Source organism: Lithobates pipiens, unplaced genomic scaffold (assembly GCF_037356315.1).
Source record: "Lithobates pipiens isolate NorthernLeopardFrog02 unplaced genomic scaffold, aLitPip1_a1.2 Scaffold_19, whole genome shotgun sequence".
In the NCBI taxonomy this organism is placed as follows: domain Eukaryota; kingdom Metazoa; phylum Chordata; class Amphibia; order Anura; family Ranidae; genus Lithobates; species Lithobates pipiens.
This window is the reverse complement of record NW_027507764.1, coordinates 450,263,816-450,288,913: the sequence shown is the minus strand read 5'-3', so window position 1 is coordinate 450,288,913 and position 25,098 is coordinate 450,263,816. Positions and strand designations below refer to the sequence as shown.

The 25,098-nt window shown below is 44.0% G+C and overlaps 1 protein-coding gene across 1 annotated transcript in view; it reads left to right on the top strand.

Annotated features, from left to right (window-relative positions):
- The first annotated feature begins 1,077 nt into the window (after window positions 1-1,077).
- LOC143997216 (kinesin-like protein KIF20A) overlaps window positions 1,078-25,098 on the top strand; it is a 50,011-nt gene continuing 25,990 nt past the window's right edge. The window contains exons 1-7 of the mRNA XM_077492715.1: window positions 1,078-1,106; window positions 1,604-1,722; window positions 3,987-4,070; window positions 5,715-5,834; window positions 5,917-6,055; window positions 21,243-21,427; window positions 21,970-22,045. Coding sequence (XP_077348841.1) covers window positions 1,612-1,722; window positions 3,987-4,070; window positions 5,715-5,834; window positions 5,917-6,055; window positions 21,243-21,427; window positions 21,970-22,045 — 715 coding nt within the window. The 5' untranslated portion in view covers window positions 1,078-1,106; window positions 1,604-1,611. The remainder of the gene's footprint in view (window positions 1,107-1,603; window positions 1,723-3,986; window positions 4,071-5,714; window positions 5,835-5,916; window positions 6,056-21,242; window positions 21,428-21,969; window positions 22,046-25,098) is intronic.

Here is a 25,098-nt window from a genome sequence, read left to right as displayed (position 1 = left end):
CCTGTCTGTCATGGAACACCTGTACATCCAAGCATGATTCTCCATGACTGTGTACTTCAGCTTAGGTTTAACATATGCAGTGCAGGAAATGCAGCGATCCCTGTGCGTTTCCCGCACCGCATTGCAACCTCAATATTTGTGATCCGCTGCGGGTGTTATTACAATGTTAATGACTACCCAAATGCATCGCAAACACAGTTTGGTTAATCGGTTTACCTGCACCGGATTGCATTAAACAAAACAACCATGCGATCTGGTTGAGGTGTGACTCCAAAAAAGGTGTCTGGACTTCTTTGGTGTGATGCAATGCGATTCGAGACCATTTAAAATTAGCCTTTAATTGCTTTCTAGTGCATTTATACAATGCCTTGTCATGCACCACAGTAACAGTTCTAATTCTCTGTACACTTTTGTGTGCATTCACCTCCCATTCAAAATAAATGAGCCACCTAATGTAACACACCTCAACGCACAACTGTATGTTGCGTTGAGATGTGACTGAACCCTTAGGGCCCATTGACATCTATGCAAATTATTGCATGCCAACGCAGCTACACCTGTGTTTTAAATGTATATAGCTCACATCTGTATGATGCCACGTGATTTGATTTGACATTTGTTGTAAAAAAAATTTTTGATGCATCAACGTGCATAATAAGCCCTATTGATGACAACGGTAGTGCAATATGATGCAAGATTATTGCTAGGACACAGAAAATGAGCATGGAAGGAGAAAATAAATATTTCAGTGCAATGACTAGTCTGAGCCCCCATACACACTATTGGATTTTCTGCAGATTTTTGTCTTCAGATTTACCAAAACCATATAATATGAGGTCAAACCTTAGGAGTTTCAATTTGTATGTAGTCAGGCAGGCCCTTGCACTACATGGTTTTGGTAAATCTGAAGACAAAAATCTGCAGAAAATTGAATAATGTGTATGGGGCTTTAGTCATGTGTGGCTACACATACTTTTTGTGTGCTGTGGAGGCCAATAGAATTAGTGGAGGCTGATGAGGTCAGGTGGGTGGCAGATGATATGAAGGCAGCAGTAGGTGCTCATCACTTGCTCTTGGCTTGTGCTGCTGAATCTAGGCTTTGTGTGGTGGGTTGCTGGTGGGCCAGAGCATTAAAGTGTGCTGTAGCTTTGTACTAACTCTGTCACTTGTACCCCCAAAAACTTGGATTTGCTTACAATGGCAGAATCTTCAGTTTTCCTATAATATTTGGCTTTTCTTTAATCATACTTGTTAAAAATGTATGGGGAATGCATATGGGACTCCATGCTGTGAATCAGAGAGCTAAAGTAGTATGGGGCCTTGCATTACACCAGTAGGATGCTGGAACTGTTCTGCTTGTTTGCTATTCTATAGTATGGAATAAAATCATCTGGAAGCTACTGATCTCCTAGTATATGTGTATATCTACCTATGAACCATGGTATCGGCATATACTAGAAGTGTTTTTTTTTTCTCTTAGCAATGGTGTCTTGAAACGCAGCCATAGAAAATCAGGGTCATCCATCACATAGTTGTGCTATTTTGTGTGTTTGTACTTTCAATGCTCAACTTCATGGTGCATTCTGACTTTCTTTATTTCTAGCAGGTGCAATGGACATCAGAGACGACAGTTCCGTGTTGACTGCGGATGCGAGTTCTCTGCTGGATCCAGCGATCTGCAGTGCTGTAGGTGACACGCTTGTGTCTGACTCTTCAGTGTTGGTAAGTAAGCCCATAAACCTTTTTAAGAGAAGCGAAGAACTGTAGGTGTGCACACTGCTTCTATGGAGTGGAAAACCAACTACAGTAAAACCTTGGCTTGCAAGCATAACTGATTCTGGAAACGTGCTTGTAATCCAAAGCACTTGTATATCAAAGCAAATTTCAAGATAAGAAATAATGGAAACTCAAATTATTTGTTCCACAACCATTTATTCATAAGTCCTTCAGTTTACAGTCCATTTAAAGATATAGCAATGTGATGGGTTGCGTAAGCATAAAATCTCCATCCACGAATGAAGGCCTCCACAAGGGGATTAGAAACTAAATCCAGCAGGAGCTACAGAGTATAAAAGAGGAGCGGCACTGCAAACTGTAGCAATATGGTTACATTTAATAAAGGTACAACATTTAGCAACTCGCATGGTTGATGATTAAGCAGCACAGGCATCTGGGGTAATGCTGTCCACATAGACCATCCCTTTACACCACCAAGTCTCTCTGCTGCAGTCTACAATCGTGACCGGGAAGACTACCCTGCAGTAGAGCGATCTGAAAGTATGGTTTGAACCGATTGTGTAGCACAGCATGGAATGGGTGACGTAGATGGTGGTGAGGATGCTCTAGGTCAGGGGTAAGCAACCTTGGCCCTCCAGCTGTGGTGAAACTACGAATCCCGTTATGCCTGTGACTATTAGGGTCTTGCAAGGTCTCGTGGGACTTGTAGTTTCAAAACAGCTGGAGGGCCGAGGTTGCCTACCCCTGGTCTATGTGGACAGTTTTACCCCAGATGTCTGCATACTTAGATGTGCCTGTTTTAATCATCAACCATGTGAGTTGCTAAATGTTGCACCTTCATTAAATCTAACCTACTTAGAGGTGCCTCTCTTCTCTTTTGTACTCGGTTGTGACATGACGCTACTCTTATAGCAAGACATTGCTTGTATATCAAGTCAAAATTTTAACTTTTTTGCTGGTCATGCAAAACGCTCTCAAACAACATTACACTCCAAGGTTTTACTGTGCACTGGTTGCTATATAAAATATTTGTGGTCAGGTCTGCTTTGATAAAAGACCATAGCTGAAGACTTCAAAGATGTACCATACACATCCTTGCTCATTTTATCTTCACTGCCCAGCTCACTAAAAGTATTTTGCTTAGTTGCTGTAGTCTACTGCAAGCTGCCTGCTTTGCCAAAAAGAAACAGGGTCCATTCACTGCAGGTGAGATGTGTTTCTGAATTTATTCCCAAAAATGACATTCTCTAATGGCCATTGTAGTGTAGTGCATACATTTTTTTTTTTTTTTTTTTTTTTTTTTTTTTTTTTTATGAAAATGTAGGTCTATAAAGAGTACATAAAAGCACAAGGCAGATGTGACCTCAAAGAAAAAATGCGAGCAGACAAACCCCTAAAAAATACTAAGTGGTAGTAAAGCTATGTTTTGAAAATCTGCTGAAACAGGATATTTATGATTGAGACCCTGTTGGTCTCTTCTGTCATAGCTTCTTCCTGCCTGTTAGCTGTTATGTACACCTGAGCCGCGCATACACAGCTCAGTGTACATCTATGGCCCCCGATCTGTGCCGCGACAATGTGACTCAGTGATTCCATTGTGGTCCAGCCAAAATTAACTGGCGGAAGACAGGTGAAGATGGAAGGAAGACATCCCGGCTCGATCGCAGTGCTGGAGGACTTCTTTGACGGGCAAGTCTGCCAAAATGTGCTTACTAGCACATTATGACATAGGCCTGCAGAGGGTCCCTAAAATGACCAGACTTTACTACTGCTTTAAGAAAAACTCCCTGCAAAAGCTTGTAAATGTACATAGACTGCATGCAACAATATTCTTTTGCAGGAGTGGGATTTGGCACGTTCTGGGTGTAATGAGCACTGCTGGCTGTAATTTGGTTTGTTTTCCCATAATTTGGCATTTATCATGGAACAACTGTAGCTGATGATTTACATCAGTTAATTTCTATATAGCAATTGTTTGACAGCAAGGAGGGGAAGGGGGTCCATGTCCTGGCCTTTCCACCACTGTCTTTGCTGCCCCATGTTGAAGCTTGTGTCTTTTATTGGAAAAAACTTATTCCATGATCTATTCACAAATGTATCTTAGGAGCTGGCCATCGTGTGCACCCTAGGGTCCATAGATATGACTAAAGTTGGCCAGACATCACAATCTGGTTGTACTGCGGCGGACTTTGATCAACTTTTTTTATATGAATTAAACTTGTATTTAATTTTTTTTTTCCCTTTCAAAGAATGAACAAACTTCCCATCCACTGAAAGTGTACTTGAGAATCAGACCTTTTTCAAAAGCAGAGCTTGCAAACAATGAATCCCAGGTTGGTTTTCACATTTGTGTTCATGCAGTATTGATACCGGTGCCCTAATGTTTATACTTGTCCTGTACCTATGAGGAAATACTGCTATAGTTATTGCCTCTTTCCCTATCGACCTGAATTGTACTGAACACCTTCATAGAGAATTAAAGTGATGATAAACTGGTTTTAAAATGTATATATTCTATTCAAGTATGTGTATTAACTCAAAAGTACCTTCTATTGCTTCTCTGCCTCCTCCAAATTACTCCTGAGATGAAACCATGAACTACGGGATGTGTAATCTGCAAATGACTGCAACTAATATGCACTGCTGGTTTCATCCAAATAGTTTAAAGGGGGGGGGGGGAAAGGAGAGGTTTGGGAACCTGGATGATGTTACAAGGAAGCACATAAATTATTTAATAAGAAATTGCTTGCAGGGCCATGAAGTCTTTCCTGACTGCTACGGTGTCCCTTTAAAATAGTTTTCCAACATCCAAGAGGTGGGAAGGATCAGCAATTTGTTGCATAATCAGAAGCTGGTCCCGCTGGCTGCCAATCTGTACTCCAGACTGAAAGCTCTCTGTAACAACTTGGTGCTGAGTATGCAGTGAGCACTCTCTCAGCACATAAATATCAGCCACCCAGAGATGCATATGTGCGGCACATGAGCATTAACGTCCACCCTCTTGTTACCGCACGTGTGTCGGGCGGTCGTAAAGGGGTTAAGTAGTGGATTTGAATGGATTATTTAAAAAAAAGTATCGTTTAGTGTCACTTTAAGTACTCTGCTTTAGCATGTAAAATGCTAAATGATTTTAATATGGGAAGTGACAAGGGTAGCATTCAAGTCATGCATCCAGAGGCATTAGTAGCTGACCGGACCAGTCTTCAATCTTACAAACTTGTTATGGCGTTGAGTAAAATTGATCCCATGGATTTGTCTGTATACATCTACTTATTTCCTTACTACAGTGTTTTAATAAAATTTTAAAATGGAAGGACAGTCCCACATTTTCCCTAAGCCCTTGTACACACGGTCGGACATTCTGACAACCAAATCCGTTGGATTTTGTCCGAAACTGTTGCATACACACGGTCGGACTAAGTTGTCGGAAAATCCGATTGTACATAACGTGATGACGTTATTTAGTTACGACGGGACTACGTTCAGGCTAGTAGCCAATAGCTTTGGTCTAGGAATTTGATCTGAGCATGCGTGGCACTTTGTCCGTCGGCGTATGTCCTATCTGAGCATTTTGTCGGAAGATTTTACAGACAAGTTGGAAAACTTGGTCCGTCGGATACTCCAAAACGGTCTGATAGGACACACTCCGTCGGAATCTCCGACCGTATACAAGGGCTAAGGCCATTGCAGGTATTGCATGCATACAGGATATATGTAACATGGAAAATGTGGTGGATTGCTTATATTCAGCTTTTACTTATTGATTTGAGTTGTGAATGTTCTATGTATACTGCTTATTTTGTACCTGTCTTAATATTTGGACATGCCTTCCTACTGGGAAAATAAAATATTTGGAAAAAGATTGCTCCCATGGTGGTATGGTTAGTTGCCAGTATGGGCTGCACATACAAAACACAGGAAAGTGTATATTGCCATCAATTTCTTATTTCAATTTCCTTTTATCCATTTCTTTTTAGGATTGTGTGACTATTGAAAGCTCAGAATTGGTTTCTCTTAGTGCTCCTAAAGACTCGTCTGCAATGAAAAACTCTGAAAGGGGAATTGGACAATCTGTGCACAAATTTACTTTCACAAAGGTTATTTCATTATTTTATTTTTTATTTTTTTGTGCTGTGCCTTTTGCTTGCCTTGTAGGTTTTACTGTTTGAACTTTTACAGATATTTGGACCAGATACAGTACAAGCAGAGTTTTTCGATGGCACAATGAAAGATCTAGTGAATTCTTTCACCCAAGGGCAGAATGGGCTTGTGTTCACATACGGAGTCACCAATGCTGGGAAAACCTTTACAATACAAGGTATCAAGTTGTGTGTGTGTGTGTGTGTGTGTGTGTGTGTGTGTGTGTGTGTGTGTTTTTTATTTTTTATTTTTTTCTGTCTTTCTGTATCAAAAGCGTTAGTGACTTTCTGTACATGGTAAGAAAGGTTAAAGTATTACTCAATATAATTTAGACAAATGTGTATGAGGCCACTTTATAATACTTAAACACTTTAGGTGAACCTTGTACATTAAAAGAATACAAAGTGTACCAAAAATGCACCTTGTGGGGATAAGAACATATGCTGCCCCCTTTGAAGTGAACAATTTACTGGAACTGTGCGAAATTATAAAATAAGGCGCTATACATGTTCATAATAAAAAAAACAAAAAAAAAAAAACTGTCCCAAAGAAAATGCATCCAATCTGGGGTTCCCAACGTGTTTTTTGATTCTGTGAAAAGGGGACAAACTGCTCTGGTGAGTGGATATCTTCATACTGAGCACTCGTAGTGGAAGCTCTAGAAGTTTTTTGTTTAATCTCCCAGAATATTCAGTTTTTGGCTTTATTCACTTATGGACTTTATGCTTTATTCTCTCATTAATGTGCACATTTAAGTCTGATGCAGTTTTCTTTGTGCCAGTTTTCTTTAATCGTACATCAAGGGACACGGAGCAATAGTAATTACTCTGTGGGTTATAGTCCACCTTCAGATGCTGGACACTGGCACATCCTAAACACTTTTTTTTTTTTTTTTTTGCCAGTGTCTAAGGTGTTGGTCACGCATGAAGCTGTGCTTGCTGGGGCTGGCTATGCAGCGGGATCCATTCAAAGTCTTTTTTGGGCCAAATTGAATTGTACCCGGGCCTCGTGTCCGAAGAAACTAGGTCTTTGTAAGCGCTTCTCTTTTTTTTTTTTTTTTTTTTTTTAGAGAGCTGGATCCAGTACTTTAGTATTTTAAGCCATAAAGTTTTACTGGTGGGGTGCTATTGCAGGTCCAGGATTGGTTCCCTGAGGGTCCCTGAAGGTTTAACTGACCCCACCGTGAAGGGTGAAGATTGGGTGTGTTGGTTTTACCACAGAAAACCCTGCTGCGGGAAAGGAAAGTGGAGGTTTTTCTAAGGAATTTAGGAATTTTTTAATTTTCTTATGAAATGTCTCCTTTAAAAAAGTAAATGTCATGCTTAAGTGTCACTACTGGGGGCTGTTTGATGCACGTACCTTCTCATGCTTTCCTCAGAGATCATGCTGTTTCACAGAAGCAGCAGGATTTTATTTATTTTTTTCTCTGGCTAGCAGGCAGACATCTGGTAATTTTGGGGGGGGGGGGGGGTTGCTTTCACCAGACACCCCCCCCCACCTGGGCTGAACTCTCCCCCCTCTTTCATGAGGCTGAGCATTAAGGAAGAGCTAAAAAAAAGATTGCCAATGCCATTTTTTTTCACCACCCCTATGCGGCAGCTTTCAGGTCTCCTCCACGATATCCCCCCCTCACACAAGCCGATCCTGTTGGCTCGGAAGGAGGGAAAACTTTTTTTTGAAAGAGAAAGGAGGGGGGCGCGATGCGATGGAGGGGAGCAGGGCTTAACGCTGCATTGGTGTCCTCCAACATGGGAGTGCGTTTAAAAAAAAAAAAAAATTATTTTGGGCTGTCTGCAAAAATTGTCGGAGGGACTCGAGTAAAGAGGGGCATGAAAGAGGTTGGTGACAGGCATTTCCTATTTGACACATTTACTATTTGCATCAGGCTGAGCGTTAATGGCAGCAGCAGTGGCTGACTATTGCTCAAGCAGTGGATGCGATTTTCTTCTGATAGTACCTCTGCTTTGTGCATCAGGCTAAGGTCAGAAGGAGTGGTCGAAACACCCCTAAAAAAAAAAAAGGGGCTAAAGGGCCTCCAAGCTCTGGAAAGCCTACTCATCACAAATGGCATCCCCCCCCCGAGAGGGGGGTGGCTGGTCAGAGTGAGCATCGGGGCCATGAAATGTTTGCAATTGTTTTCAACACTGCAGCCCCTGTTTGAGGGGGGAAAAAAAATATATTTTTTAACAATCAGGATAGGATTGGGGGAAAAAAACTTCTCTTCCATTACCCAGGATCCTCAAATTTCTTGCTGAATAGTCTGCTTCACATTTATGTACCCTTAACTGAGTGTTTGGGTTCGCCAAAGCCTCCTCAAGCTGTGCATGTCTTTTCCTGTCCATTCATTGCTTGAAAAGTTTTGTATCTGAGTGGATCACCCAGATGAGCATTTTATTCCCTCATAAAGTTTCCACACTTTATCCTATGGTGGAGAAAATTCACTAAGTAGGGTATACCAGCAAATAATGCTGCTTTATCATCTGTGAATAAGAGTTTGTCTTGTCCGGCAGACAATGCTTAGGGATCCAACAGATAAAAAGATGGCATGCCTATTGAAGAGAACTTCTTTTTTTTTTTTTTTTTTTTCCTCTGGCAGATTGAGTGTCTCAGCCTGTGCTAACGGTAATTGGTTAATTGAGAGACCAGTTTAAAAAGGTGTTTAAGGTTATCCTGCTCAGCAGGTCCAGGATCTGGTAGCTTCATTTGCAATAGTTGCTATGAGCAATTCTATCCTTCAGGCCTTGCACCCTTCGCTAAGCGCCATGCAAGAAGCTCCTGGCTAGTCTTCCTTTTTGTGGTGAAACAGCTATTTGGAGATGTTTTGGATAATGCATCCAAAGAAATTCTAGTGGAAAAAGTACCCCTCTTGCCATTTAAGAAAAGGAGTAAATGTATTTTCGTTTTAAATCTCCTTCTTTGCCATGGGCATCAGTCTCCAGACAGTCACAATGGCTTCCGCCATCAGGTTCATAAGGTAGTCCTCAGTTAAACCCAGGGACAAGAGGTCTTGGGGAGAGGAAACCTACAAGATACTGAAGCCTCCTTATGAGGAGCCCCCACTCAATCGAATAGGGGGAATTCGTCTGCAGTGTTTAAGGATCTGGCAGGAAGAGTGTTGTGACGAATGAGGGACTTCCTCAATATCTCCAAGGTACAAACTGGCATTCCAAGACTTCCCATTTCCTCGTTTTCTCATATCAAACCTAAGGATCCAGAAAGTCCAATGCTTGAAAGACTATCTTTTGTCAAAAAGTGATCATGGTGGTCCCCGTGAAAGAGCAGAGGTTGGGGTTTGGTTCAAACCTCTTTTCCACAGTGCCAAATCCGAATGGACATTCTGGATCTCAAAAATTTTGAAATTCAATTCCTGACTATAACCATAACCTTTTCGCATGGAGTCAATCCAATCGGTTATCTCAATCCTATAATGAGGAGAATGTCTGGTGTCAATCGACATCAAAGATGCATACCTCCATATGCCTATTTCCTTGCTCACTAGTAATCTCTACTTTTCAAGGTGGAAAATCTTCATTTTCAGTGTGTAGCTCTGCTTTTTTGGGAACTGATTCAAGTGGTTGACGCAAGGTGAATTCTTCTATTCAGCTTTGCATGAGGTTGGGGAAGATGGTGGCTTCCTTTTTGAGGACGTTCCTTATGCTCAGTTTCATTTGAGACTGTTGCAGAACAGTATCCTATCAGCTTGGAACAAAAGGCTCAAGCTTTAGATTCCCTATGTGTCTGATTGAAAGCCTACGGCCACATCACCCTGAAAGCGCCCGATATTGTCAAATCTTGGAGGCTAAGCAGGGTCAGGCCTGGATGGGAGACTGCCTGTAAATATCAGGTGCTGTAGTCTTGGTGCACTGGAGCCTCAGTTCATACTCGATAACCAAAAATCTGCAAAGGGGAAAATCCTTCCTTCCGTTATCTGGGAAATGGTAACATATGCCAACCTTTTTGGGTTGGGAAGCAGTCCTAGAAGAGGCAACTGTCCATGAGAAGTAAACCAGATCAGAAAGGGCCTTGCCTATTTAACATTCTAGAAATTCAGGCAGAGCACTTGGTCCTGAGGGCGTAAACATTCAGTTTACGGAATTGTCCTGGATTCAATCTGACAATGCCACAGCACTGGCCTATATTAATCACAAGAAGTTGTGCGGCCCAGAGACAGGTGAATTGTATCCCATCTTGGGGAGAAAATGTACTTTGCCTCAATTTGCGTCCAGGTTCAACAAGGAAATCGACAACTGTGTCAAGAACAAAGGATTTGCTAGCATGTGGAACAGATGCCTTGCTATTCCTGTGGAATCAGTTCTCATTGATTTATGCATTTCCTCCTATTCTGCCAGCATCCACGACTTCTTCGCAGGATCAAGCAGGAAGGGAAGTCCGTGTTTCTTGTGCGGCCCAGGAAATCTTAGTATGCAGAGATCGTAAAGCTGGCAGTAGGGAACCCATGGACCCTACCGCCACGGCCAGACCTTCTCTTGCAAGGTCTGGTGTTCCATCCTACTTTACAAATGCTAAATTTAACGCTTTGGCTATTGAGACCCATGCTCCGAAGAAGCGTGGGCTGTCTGGTTCAGTGGTTTATACCTTGGTTAATGCAAGGAAGCTGGCCTCCATAATTGCATATTATGTAGTCTGGGAAGCATGTCTCCTGGTGTGAAACCAGGGGTTGCACCCCAGGAAATAGGGCAAAGTTAAAATCCTTGCATTTCTGCAGATGGGGTGAGAAATAAAGCTGGCCTTAAGTGCTTTCTAAAGACAGGTCTCAGCTTTATCTGTATTTCAACGACCACTTGCGTCGCATTCTTTGGTTCGTAACTTTATTCGGGGGATAACATGGCTTAATCTCCGGTTAGGTCACCCCTGAACCCTTGGGACTTGACTTTATTTTGGTCGGCATTACAAAACAGTTTTTATTTTTTTATTTTTTCAGCCGATATGACAGTTTCCTTGTCAAAAAGGGGACCAAGGGAATATATTCTGGTAACCATATCTGCTGCAAGAAGGGTATCAGAATTGGCTTCTTTCTTGTAAAGACTTATTTTCAAGGCTAAGGTAGTATTGTGTCCTCGTCCTATGTTTTTACCGAAGGTAGTGTCAGCGGTGGATGATTTTTTATTTTTATTTTTCCCTTTCCACTACAGGTCAGACTTGTCACCGAACTTCAAACAGTAGATTATACGTTATCATAAGTATAAACAAAGGACTCCTTCTCACAATAGCCGGAGTCGGCCTGTCTCCTACATTGTACAATTTAATCAATGAGGCCAATGTAATCCCCTCTCTCAACTAACATGTTGAGTTCAGAATCAAACCAAGAATAGTCTTTTTACATATAACCTGGGAGATATTGTGGATAAATATTACTGTTCTATTTTAAGTAATCCAAGATATATTTTCTCGGTCACCCTGTGTCAGGAGGGCACAAGGTGACTTGGACATAATAGGTGCAGGGGGAGCTAAAATGAGGGTTTCCCAACCTCTCCAAGGGATTCTTGGTTCCAGACCCTCCCATCAGATACAGCCCAGAAAAAGGTATTCTTGCCTCAGGCAAAACTCTGTCAGAGTGGGTGCAGATGGTCAGGTCGAAAGGAGATCCCTCCATTCGCCTTTGCATGAGGTTGTTAGGAAAGATGGTGGATTCATTCAAAGCAGTTCCCTATGCCCAGTTCCATTTGAGACTGTTGCAAAAAAGTGTTCCATCTTCTTGGAACAAAACAATCCAAGCTTTAGACTTGCCAATGCAGCTGTCCCCAAGGCTGTCGCAAACCCTCAATTGGTGGTTACTAACCCAGAATCTACTGAAAAGGAAAATCTTTCAGACCAGTTATCTGGAAAGTGGTAATGACAGATGCCAGCCTTTTCAGGCTTGGGAGCAGTACTAGAGAACTGTCCAGAGACAGTGGTAAAGTTCCAAAAAAGCCTTGCCCATCAATATCCTAGAGATTCGGGGAGTGCGCCTGGCTCTGAAGGCCTTGACTTCCAGGTTACTGGATTGTCCTGTCAGGATCCAATCCGACAACGCCACAGCAGTGGCCTATATCACTCACCAACGGGGCACCAAGAGTCTTGCAGTGCAGACAGAGGTGAACCATATTCTAACTTGGGCCGATAGGCACAGAATATTCTTATCGGCAGTCTTCATTCCGAGAATAGAGAATTGGCAGGCGGACAAATTGAGTCGCTAACCGTTATTCCCAGGGGAATGGTCTCTTCACTGCAACTTTTTTTTTTTTCAGGCTGTTTGTCAAACATAAGGGACTCCGGACGTAGGTCTTTTAGCATCAAGATTCAACTTTGGGTCCAGGACAAGTGATCCATTCACATGCGGAACAGATTCGTTGGTGATCCCGTGGGATCAGTTCTCACTGATCTATGCATTTCCCCCTATTCAGTTGTTGCCACAACTTATTTGCAGGATCAAGCTGGAAAGAAAGCCGGTAATTCTGGTAGCACCAGCATGGCCCAGAAGGTCATAATATGCAGAAATCGTAAAGATGGCAGTGGAGGATCCATGGTCCCTTCCACTATGGCCAGACTTGCTCTCACAAGGGCCGATATTCCATCCTACCTTACGAACCCTAAATTTAACAGCTTGGCTATTGAAACTCACATTAATGCAAGGAACCCGGCTTCCAGAACTAGATATTATAGAATTTGAAGGGCTTATGTTTCCTGGTGTGACTCCAAGGGTTGGCACTAGAGATGGACGAACTTCCAACGGACGTTTCGCGAACGTGGCCGGAAGTTCGCGAACTGCAAAGTTCGCAGCGGGCCCCGTTGACTTCAATTGCAGGCGAACTTTAAAAACTTACAAGTCATATTTCCAGCCACAAAATAATTACTAGCTGTGCACACATAGTCCCACCACATGGCCACTGACATAACACATGTATGAAGTGAATCTGGGATCGACAACTACAAGCATTCTTTTCTTTTTATATGTGAAATTTTGACAATTCAGGACTCAGGAGCGCATGAAGGCAATGGAGAAGAAAGGTCAGGGTAGGCTATGACAAGGGTGCAGGAGATGATCACCAGCACCGTGATGGAGAGCACTGACGCCAGCACCATGATGGAGTGCACTGACGTCAGACTGCTGAGCGGCAGTTGCTGCTACCTCCTCTTCCTGATCCAATGCCAAGAGTGGCTGCGCATCGGAAATGTCTTGATATGGATCAGAAAATAATTCCTGTGACTCAAGCGGAATGTATATGGTGTTGGTGGTGTCTTTTGGGGGTGCACATAGCAGAGTGAAGAAGCAGGTGCAGATCAAGAGGATTAGGAGGGTGCAGAAGAGTAAGGCTGAGTGAGCCACTCAACCAAGTCTGGTGCATCCTTTGATGTAATTGCACACACCTTCTGCAATTTGCCACTTTGGCTCAAGTCTGTTGCTCCTGCCCTACCCCTACCACCCCTGCGGAAGGGCCTGCCTCTTCCTCTGCCTTTCATTTTTTTTAAATGACCCTGTGATGAGTCTCTAGAGAAGTGCAGTATGTATGTGGAAGAAGGTATATAACACCCCGCTTCAATCTGTTGTTTTTGGGGGCCACTGGTCTATCACACCAGTTATAATACATTTTTCCTAAGTCTGTCTTTGAGGACAGCCACCTTGGAGACCCTGGCTCCTCCCCTCTTAGGAAACACCGCCTTCAATTTCACAATTTAAGTCTCATCCTCCCTCCATCCCCTCAGTTATGGTGTTTCCTCCGGTGGGGAGACACCGCTAAGGAACCTTAGCTAAACAGTCGGCGAGACTGAGGCTACGTTATCTGGAGTGGAGGAGACAGGGGTCTCTCTGACTCCGCTCGGCAGTCCGATCGTCTATCGGACTACATTCGGCAGTCCGGTCGGCTGGGGAGCTGGACTTTCGTACTGACAGTCTTCCACGCACTGTAAACTTCGCTTTGGGAAAGCAAGAAGTTTGGGGAGGTCCATCTGTTCATTTGCCCAGTGGGGCACTGCAACAGGATGTCCTAGGTCCCCCTGTGTTTGCAGTCGGCTTAGAGCTGGAGGCCAGACCGGATGACGGGCGACATCGGTTCCGGTGGGGGCGGACATCTTTGTTGGATCCGCGTCTTGCGGTTCGTGAAAGGGGACCAAGTGTTCGGTTGGTGCAGCCTCTTTCTAAGCTGTACAGGCAGCTGTCGGAGGCACGTTCGTACCACTCTTCTTCTTTAACAGGAAAATGTCTGAAGCAGAGGCTTCAAGAGCTCCTGGGGATAACGGCACCAGCCACTCAAAGGTAAGGGGAACCCTGGAGAGGTGTTCCCTTTGTAACCAGTAGCTCCACTGGTGTTTTTCCCCCCTTGGTGGTTAGGGGGGGGGGGTAGGGAGAAGGAGTGTCTGGAATCCTGGTGGTGGTTGATCCTAGGGGGGGCACTCCCGGTGGCCCTCTAAGTAGTGCTGGTGTTTCCTTCTTTTTTTTTTTTTTTTTTTTTTTTTCGGTTTTTCAGAAAGCCATGAGCAAATCGTCCCCCCCCCCCCCATGGTTCTAGGAAGAAGTGTCCTTCATGTAGAGCCTCTATGGGGGATTCCTGCTCCAAGACACTTTTTGTAAGGAGTGTATTGAGGGGTTGGTTAGGGAGCTGGCAGCTTCTGTGAAGGCACTCTCTAGTCCTTTCCAGTCCTTCAAAACGCTCTTCTCTAGTTTCCAGTGGCCTCAGCCCCAAAGCACTCCTCCACCAGCGCAGCAGAGTGTACCACCTAGCCCAGTGGATGTTCCTCCCGTGGGTGGGGAGAATCCAGGGGGTTCCAGAAAGGAAGTTGAGGAAGGAGTTGACAGTGCTGTCTCAGACTCCCAAGGGGAATCTGATGGTGAGGGCTTGGATGGGGAATCCAAAAGAACCTCACGGTATAAACTTTCCCTGGAAGAGGTGGATGAGCTCTTGGGAGCTATTCATACCACTTTAGGCATACAAGAGGAAAAGAAAGCATTGTCACTCCACGATCAGATGTACAAGGGCCTGGGGGAACAGAAAAAGCGGGTGTTCCCTGTTCATGACGTCTTGATCGATGCCATCAAGAAGGAATGGCAGGATCCCGAAGGAAAACCTTTCTTTTCTGGTGCATTGAAACAAAGGTTTCCTTTTGCGGAAGAGGAGGCTCTTGTCTGGAATAAATCTCCCAGATTAGATGCTGCCTTGTCTCAGGTGTCCAGACATACTGATCTGGCCTTTGAGGACATGAGGGTACTTTCAGACCCTATGGATCGAAGGATGGATTCGCGTCTGAAGAGAGCCTGGGATTCTTCACAGGGAAATCTTAAGCCTGCCATGGCAGCCAGTGGTGGCTCGTAATTTGGAGTATTGGCTTACCCAGATTAATGCGCACATTGAAGCAGGGACGACAAAGGAGACTATTTTATCCTCCTTTCCCATGCTGCTTAAGGGGGTAGCATACATTGCGGATGCTTCGGCTGAATCGGTGTGAATGTCTGCAAGGTCTACGGCTCTCACCAACTCAGCCAAGAGGGCCTTATGGCTGAAGACATGGCAGGGGGACAATGCGTCTAAAGCAAAGCTCTGTGGGATCCCTTTTACAGGAGACTTGCTGTTTGGGTCAGGTCTTGAAGCAGTGCTAGATCGCACGGCTGATAAGAAAAAGGCCTTTCCCATTAAAAGGAAATATGGGGAGCAGTCAAAGACTCGTCGTCAGAAAATTTTTTAAGCCCCTAGAACTGATTGGCAGAAGAAAAGTTGGGGGCTGAAGGGCAAAGGGCGATTTTTCGCCCTCCTGAACAGCCCAAAAAGGCTCAATGACAGGGTCACGGTGGGAGGAAGGTTGGGGGGCCTTCCTCCCACAGTGGGAGATGATCACCTCCAATCAGTTTGTTGGATCATCAGAGGTTACAGATTTGGAGTTTTCAGAGCCCCCCCAAGACTCCTTGTCACTGAGCTGCCAAAGTGTGCAGAAAAATCGTCTGCCCTTCTTTCCTCTCTTCAGGAGTTAGAGGAACAGGAGGTGGTAGTAAGGGTCCCAGCAGGAGAGACGGGCAAAGGCTTCTATTCTCACATTTTTGTGGTTCGCAAGCCTTCGGGAAAGTTCAGGCTCATCCTGAACCTGAAGCCTCCTGAATGTCTGTCACCTACAGAAGGTTTCGGATGGATTGTTTACTCAGTGAAGGCACTTCTTCCACCAAACTGTTTCATGGCATTGATGGATTGATGAAAAGATGCATACCTGCATATTCCCATCGCAGAGAGCCACCAGCGTTTCCTTAGGCTGGCAGTGAGAACCTCAGTAGGGGTGCTACACCTTCAGTTCAAAGCACTTCCCTTTGGGTTATCCTCTTACACCCCCCCCCCCGTATCATTACCAAAGTGATGGCAGACGTTCTGGCATTCCCGCGTCTCAGGGTAATCTCAACGATCTTCTCCTGTTTGCCCTTTCTCCGGCACAGTTGATTCGGGATCTACAGGTAGCAAAAGACCTGTTAGTGAGCCTGGGTTGGCTTCTGAAGCTAGAGAAATCCAACTTGATTCCTTCCCAAAGGGTCACTTTCCTGGGGTATGTGTTGGACTCAACAGAACAAAAGGTCTTCCTTCCCTTAGAGAAAATCCAAAAGGTAGACAAAGCATTTTCTCCAGGGCAGCAAAGGTCATGTCGGCCTTGGCCTTGCTAACATCCACGCTCCCAGCAGTTCAGTGGGCGGGGTTACATTACCGTCCTCTGCAACTATTCATCTTGAAGGTTTGGGACCACAGCCAGGAGTATCTGGAATCTGTTTTCGGTTCCAACTCGGGTAGAGAGGTCCCTTTTGGTGGTGGAGAAAGGGAGCAAATTTGTCACAAGGTCTAGAATAAATTTTACCAATATCCAGGGTGGTTTCAACCAATGCAAGTGGCTCAGGTTGGGGTGCGCACCTAGACTCCCATTTGGTACAGGGTACCTGGGAGAGGAGGGAGTCAAAGAGATCCTCGAATTGGAGGGAGCTGAGAGCAGTAGATCTGGCACTCAGGACCTTTCAGAGGGAACTCCGGGGACATGTAAGAGTCGGGTCAGACAATTCCTCAGTAGTGGCTTACGTCAACAGGCAGGGGGGCACCAGGAGCGGATCCTTATGGGCCCTAGCAAAAGCCATCCTCAGGTGGGCCAAAGCAAATGTCCTGTCCCTTTCAGGGATACTTTTCAAAGGGGAGCAAAATCAGGTAGCCGATTTCCTCAGCAGGAGAACACAAAGAAGGCAACTGGGTTCTCAAGCAGGAAGTTTTCAAAATGATCACCCAAAGGTGGGGGATTGCTTCGATAGACTTCTTTGCCTCAAGGGAAAACGCGAAGGTAGCCATCTTCTTTTCATAAATGGGGGACGGGGCGTTAGGGGTGGACGCACTAGCACAGAGTTGGGGATTCTTCAGGTGCTATGCTTTCCCCCCTCCCGTTCTGATTCCTGCAGTGTTAAGGAAGTTTCAGGCAGAGAACACTACCCTTATTCTAATTGTACCACACTGGCCCAGGAGGCCGTGGTTCTCAATTCTGAAGGGCCTGTCTGTGGAACCCCCCTGGATTCTCCCAGTCCAGGAGGATCTCCCTTCTCAGGGTCCAATCTGCTGTCCTCAGGTGGAGCAGTGGAACCTTGCAGCTTGGCTACTGAGGAGGAATTGCTGAAGGGCAAAGGGTTCTCAGATCGTTTAGTAGCCACTCTACTAAGTTGCAGGAAAAAGGAAGCTCGAACCATTTACTTGAAGGTATGGAGGCGGTTCAATAGCTGGTGCTTAGAACTCCTTCAATGTGCGCAGCTCGGTAGCCATTCTAGAGTTCCTGCAGGCAGGGGCAGATAAAGGGTTAGCCCTTGGAACATTGAAGGGTCAGGTATCGGCTTTAAGCATATTTTTGGAAAGGCATCTAGCATCAGACCCTTGGATAGTGAGGTTCTTTAGAGCCTTAAGTAGGCAGAGACCCGTTACAAATTCCCCCTTCCCAGTTTTGGATCTTTCATTCGTTTTACAGGTTTTCATAGGAGAACCTTTTGAGCCATTGGAATCTTGCTCGTTAAGATTGATCACTCTCTCAAAACTGTTATTGGTGGCGATCACTACGGCAAGGAGAGTGAGTGAACTCGAAGCTCTTTCTGTTAGGGCACCTTTTTTTTTTTTTTTTTTTTTTTTTCAGGTTTTTCTGAACCGTTTGATTTTTAAGACTGATCCGGCCTTTTTACCTAAGGTAGCCTCTAGTTTTCATAGTCCAGGAGATTGTGCTGCCTACTTTCTGTTAAAATCCGGTGAGAGAACAGGAACACATTTTTCAGATTAGATGTTAGAAGATGTGTCCTTCATTGTTTAGATTGCACAAGTCAGTTCAGGAAGTCTGATTCACTTTTTTTGTTCTTTTCAGGGGCTAGGAAGGATTCCAGAGCCTCTAAACGTACGATGGCCAGATGGTTAAGGTCAGCCATTGGGCAGGCTTACATGGCAGGGGGGTTAGAACCCCCTGTTGGGATCAGAGCACACTCGACAAGGGCAGTGGCAACTTCTCAGGCAGAGTGGGCTGGTGCTTCTCCTGAACAGATCTGTAGAGCTGCAACGTGGTCCAGTTTTTCTACGTTAGTAAAGCACTATAGATTGGATCTTCTGTCAGCCAAAGACCAAGCCTTTGGTCGTAAAGTGCTGCAAGCAGTGGTCCCACTAAGGTGGCTGTCCTGAAAGACTGACTTGGGGAAAAACTGAGTTACTTACCGGTAACATCCTTTTCCGGGAGTCTTTCAGGACAGCACCGGTTCCCACCCAGGTTTTTGGAGATCTTCAGGAACTCATCACATGAGACCGTCAGGTAAGATTAAGTTTGTGTGACGTGTTCTTGTGTCTCCCCAGTTGGCCGGTGGTACTCTGGAAGAACTAAGGACGGAGGGAGGATGAGACTTAAATTGTGAAATTGAAGGCAGTGTTTCCTAAGAGGGGAGGAGCCAGGGTCTCTCTAAGGTAGCTGTCCTGAGACTCCTGGAAAAGGATGTTCTTGGTAAGTAACTCCTTTTTTTTTTTTATTTATTTTTTTATTGCGTTTGTCGCTCTCTGTAGTATCGCTGCAGAACCGCTCAGCAGTCACAATGCTGCACAGTGGAAATGCACTATACTATGCTTTCTATATGTGCAAGTATTTTATACGTGTATTACACCTAATACCAGTCCTTGCAAGGACCTTTGTGGACCAAGTAGCTAGTGATTTGCAGACTGTACCTCAGTCCCTACACTGATAAAGGACTGCTGCAGAATAGGGCAGCAGTCAAGTATAATATTCTTTCTATGATGAAGAAAGTATATTGTATGTGTACAACCCTATATACTGTACACCTATACCAGTCCTTAAAAGGACCTTTGTGGACCTAATAGTAATAGCTAGCTAGCTGATTAAACTGACTGTCCCTGCTGCACACAGTGTCCTGTCCCTCCCTGCACTGACAAGACAGGCTGCTGCAATCACCAGCACAGCAGTGCACTCAACCCTATATACTGTACTACACCTGTAGCATACCAGTCTTTAAAAGGATTTTGTGGACCTAATGGCTAGCGATTTGTGTCACTACACTCTCTCCCTGCTCCATACAGCGTCCTGTCCCTACACTGAAATAAGACAGAATGTAAAATGGCCACCAGATCAGGTCTATTTGTAAGGTAGGGGGAATGTCCAATTGTCCATGTGCTGAAATGTCTCAATTGGCTGTCCTGTACCCCATGATGGATGTGTCATCATGGGTCAAAGTTCTTTCACACTGTAAACACATGTCCGCCGGGCAAACAGCGGCAATAGTCCGCCGATTGGGCGAATCACGAACACTCCAAACGACCGCCGGGCGAACAGTTCGGCCATCCCTAGATGGCACCCTTGGTGATATATCATAGGCATAATTAATGCCTTTCTATAATTGGGGGTAGCGATGAAGTTGGCCTCGAGTACAGTTAAAGGTCAAGTCTCAGCTTTATCAGTCTTATTTCAAAGACCACTTGCTACACATTCTTTAGTCTGGGGTTTTATGCAAGGGGTGATGCAGATTAATCCACCAGTTAAATCCCCTTTTGAATCCTTGGAACTTGAACTTAGTTTTGTCAGTGTTACAAAAATGGCCATTTTTTGCCCCAAGCAAAGATCAGTGCCATATGGGAACTGATCCAAATGGTCAAGGCTAAGAAAGATCTGAGTAGCTGGCTCTTAAAGAGGTTTTTGGAGCTTCAAGTTGCTACTCTTGTCAGCTGCAAGAAGGTGACTAGAGTCATCTATGGTAAAATATGGATATATATGTATACAACCCTCTTCTGGTTGTCAGAAGACCCTTTCGCTATTTTGGAATTCATACTAGACAATACTATATGGACAAAGGTGTGGCAGTCAGCACCCGAAAGGTGCAGGTGGCTGCTTTGTGTGTGATTCGTGGGTTTTTTTTTTTTTTTTTTAAATTTCAATAGAGCCTTTTGGTTGTATGGCTTTTAAGGCTCCAGCGGCCCTGCAGGCTCTAAGGAGATCAGTCTGAAGATTGATGGATTTCCTGTGTCTGGTGGCAGGAGCTACATTCTCAGGTGTTGTCCTGAAAGACTACTCCAAACAAGTTACCAGTAAGTCTTGAGTTTTCTATTAGGCCTCATGCACACTGGGCATTTGGTTTTTGTTTTGTTTTCTCCTGAATGCCTTTACTCCTGACAGGAAAAAGCAGGGTAACGCACAGGGGTGGACTGACAACTCATGGGGCCCCCGGGCAATAGGAGATTATGGGGCCCCCAGGCAATCTGAGTTTATGGGGCCACACAGTATATATACACACACACACACACACACACACACACACAATCACACAGTATACACATACATGTACACACATTATACACAGACATGTTTCTATTGGCTGAGAAGGTACTGGAGAGGTGGGGCAGCTATAATCTCGGGATTTTTAGACCAAAAGTATGTCGGTAAGGGACATTTCAGAGACAGATGTAAAAAAAAACACCGTTTTTATTTTTTTTTTTTTTTTTTTTTTACATACTGTCCCTGGTTTTACTGAGACTGGCAACCCTGATGGGGCCCCCTAGTGGCTCGGGGCCCTCGGGCAGTGCCCGAGTGGCCCAATGGTCAGTCCGCCCCTGGTAACGCACTTAGTCACATGTTGAATGAATTCTGAAGCACTAAACACCTAAGGTTAAGCATGTTTACACGCATCAAAGCTTTTTTTTTTTTTTTCAGCCTGTAAACATTTCACTTTTAACATGCCTGTAAACACCTATGTGCACATGGACACCTAGGCTAACAGAGGTGCTTTTGCAGGCTGAGAAGGTAAAATGCCTGTAAAAGGTGTTTTTTAAGCCCTGTGTGCATGAACCCTTACTAACAAACTTTTTTTTTTTTTTTTTTTTTTTTTTTTTTTGCCTCTGCAGGAACTCCAAAAGATGGTGGTATACTTCCTCGTTCACTTGATGTGATATTCGGTCATATCCGAGGTCGACAGTATCCCAAAATGACCCTAAAGCCCTATCTTGGCAATGATGTGATGAAGCTAGACCCTGCACAAGTTAAGCAGGAGGAAGCCACAAAAGCAGCTCTCCTTTCCAGCCTGAAAGAGGTTAGCGGCAACCTAAAACGATAAATTAAATTTAAAAACTAAGTTGTCCACTAGATGGCATTATTATTCTTACTGTTGGTTCAAATTGTTATATTATTCTGTTCTCTTGTACTACTGTCAACATATGTATAAATTGTGATACTTGCCATATGCTCGGTTTTCTGCCCTTCTTTTTTTTTCAGACCCTTTTAACAATTTTTTACTTATTTTTATTTTTTTATCAAAGCCTGGAACAGAGCAAAGAGCCCATTACCAAAGCTATTAGTATAGTGATCGGTTTCGCTGCTCCATTTGATCATATTTGTGAATCTTTTTGAAACCGTCAATTGTAGTGCATGGACCGCATTCATTCTTTTCACACATCCAAGTTCGACAAGCATTCCCCATGCCTCTCGTTCTTCCTGACACCAGGAATGCTTGCTGTAACATTTACTTTGTGCTGCATATAGGTAAGATTGTACTGCCACATGGGCTGAAGACTCATACTAAATTTTGCTTTTTTTTATTTTTATTTTTTTCATTGCTGTTTTTAATCGTTGCAGGATGGTATGAAGACTGTTTCAAGTTTAGGAAATCTTCGTAACCTGGCCTCTAGCAACGATTCTTCACCTGTAAAAGGTAAATTTGAACAATGGGTGCTGATTATTATAGCTTCATTATTGTATGGCAAAGTGATCTGTTCTTGTAAGCATTTAGTAGTGTTGTACCGGTATCGTTCCTGATACTAAGCATTTGCGTGAGTACTTCTCGTGTAAATGCTCCAATACCTGAAACCGATGCATTTTGCAGTGCGATTCTTTGCAGTGCTTAAATTGCATTTGATTTAAACAGGCATGCAGTGCGTAGGGTTGCCATCTGTTCAGGATTCACCCAGAAAGTTCAGGTTTTGGATATGGGCTTAAATGGTAGCACAAGGGTATTTGTACTCAGTATCAGCAAGTACTTGACCAAACAGGAAATCGCTGGTAAATGAAAACTATTGATGCAACCATAGCATTTAGTTCTAATTTTCAAGTTTATCTTATCTGACAATCTTGACCTGAGATTATTATGCATTCCCAGTGTCATCAGAATTAACCATTTGCCAACTGGCCACCGTACATATACTATGTTAGGGTGGTGCTGCTCTGTAGGACGACTAGTGAAGATCTACAGTATAAGATGCAAGTGACAATATGTAAAAATTGTAATGTATATGTATGTAACGCAGGATATCTGCGCTAGACCCAATACGCACACACGCACACGCAGGAAGGAAGGATCACCTGGCCGCGGATGGTTTGAATACACTGTAGTTTTGTTTGGATGTATAAATACCCTTTAAATTTGAGCACTGCACCAATAAAGCCTCTTCTTTCATAAATGCATCCAGTGGAGGAATTTATTTTTACTAGGCTCTGAGGAGTATTTTAGCAAAGAAAAGCTGCTACAGGAGGGGGGGATCCTGTTATTGAAAATTCAGTGAATACAACGCCTTTGGCCAAGTGATTCTTCCTGTATGCACCTATCTGATCTCTATATTTTGAGATCCATCACATCTGTTAATCGGCGCTGTTTTTACTTTGAACAGAAATTGTTTGTCCTTCTGAGAAGTCTGTCCTGATCACATTGGGTCAAGCAGTTTGGACTGAACTTCATCTGTTTTTTCTGAGCACCTTGGTTTATTGTAGCGCACGCTGGCACTTTTGATTTTTTTTGGGATTGCACATCTTAGTTGTACACAAAGATGTAAATATACCCACAATGTTCTTACAGTAAATTTGCAAATCTGTGAATCTTCAATATAAAGTGTAAATGCCAGACAATTGTATACAAACGAGTGAATCTTCCCACAGTAACATGATAAAAAACAATATGGATTGCACAGTAAATGGGTGAAAAAGGTAATGTGCAAACATAGGTGCGACACCATGCAGTAGACTCAGAATGTTCCATGTGCCACCTTAGGCACAAGTAGCAATCAGAAAAAATAGTTCATAAAGTAATCAAAGGATGTGTAGGTGCTATCCTTCACCATAACCAGGGATTAAATGGCTGATGCCTAGCCAGTCCAATAAGATTAAAAATTCTTGACCAATGGAGCTCTTGCTCTGTTTATAATGTGCATAATTCCATCAAAATTTACAATTTCAAACATAGAATGTATAAAAATATGATAAAACCAAAATTATAGAAAGTATGCATGTGCTCCTCCACAAAGTGTGATAGTCGTTTGTTTAATCCGTGTCACTACTTCCACCACCAGGTGCAATGCCTGCTCACCCTCGGACCCCTTGGGTCATATACAGCTCTTAAAGACCAAATTTAATAGAAATACAAACTTGGACACAATTTTTTAATATGCTCCAAACGTTTCCTTAGGAGACCCCCTTGGGTCATGTAAAGCTCTAAATCAGGCATATGCAATTAGTGGACCTCCCAGCTGTTGCAAAACTACAACTCCCATCATGCCTCTGCCTCTGGGTGTCATGCTTGCAGCTGTCAGTCTTGCTATGCCTCATGGGAGTTGTAGTTCTGCAACAGCTGGAGGTCCGCTAATTGCATGTCCCTGCTCTAAATGATTTAGAGATGGTCCAGCTGTCTTCTAGGATGACTCTGGAAAAGAAACAACCTTTCATCACACAACAATGTAATTATATCAGGGCCATAGATAAAAACATATAGCGATATCCCACTCGCATGTTAAATCGTCGTGTGTGTGTGTGTGTGTATATAGCTTATATTATGCAAGGCTAATCAGAGACACTGCTTTCCTCACCGTTAAAACTGTGCACAGATACAGGATGGACACGTCGCCAACTCCCCAGGACGTGTCCCGGTGTCTGCATGACCCAAGGGGGGTCTCCTAAGGAAACATTTAGACCATCTTTGTTGATGTGTCTGATGCCCTCAGTTTTTAAATTAAGCTGTTAAACTCGCGAGCAGCGAGCTCGCATTCCCACGTCTCTTCTGGTTTTGCCTATAGCTCAATCCCAACACGTAGCGTCACGCCAACGTGACTACTTCGGGGGATGAATACTGTGGAAGATTGGTTCTATTGCACAAAATGCTGTACCTGTACGTCCTTTTGTGCAACAGATACTGTGGGGGCGCGTGAGCCCATTTGACTGGGGGGGTCGGGGAGCGATCAGTGGGTCTGGCGGACTCTATGGCCACCTGCGATTGCTCCACAGAGGGGCAGAATGGTGATCTCCCTATGTAAACAAGCTGTTCTGACAGGAAAGGACACAGATCTTCTGTTCCTGCTAAGCAGGAACACGGATCGGTGTTCACCCAGTCAGTTCATCCCTCACACAGGGACACACTAAACCCTTTGATTGTCCTTGGTGTTAACCCCTTTCCTGCCAGTGTCATTGGTACAGTAATGCCGCATACACACGAGCGGAATGTCTGACAAAGTCAAATGGAAGCTTTTCATCGTATATACCGATCGTGTGTATGCCTCATCTAACTTTTTTTTTTTTTTTTTTTTTCTTAAATTCTGATTGGCCCTAGAAATAGAACATGTTAGGATTTGGTTCCATCGGAAATATTTATATTTCGAAAACCGCTCGTCCTGTGTGCTGTTCCGATGAAACTTCTGCTTGAAGTAAAAAATCGAGTTGCATGAGCCCTGGTTCATGGCAAGATTGACATCATCCTACCTGATTGTGTCCCAAACATACCAAAAT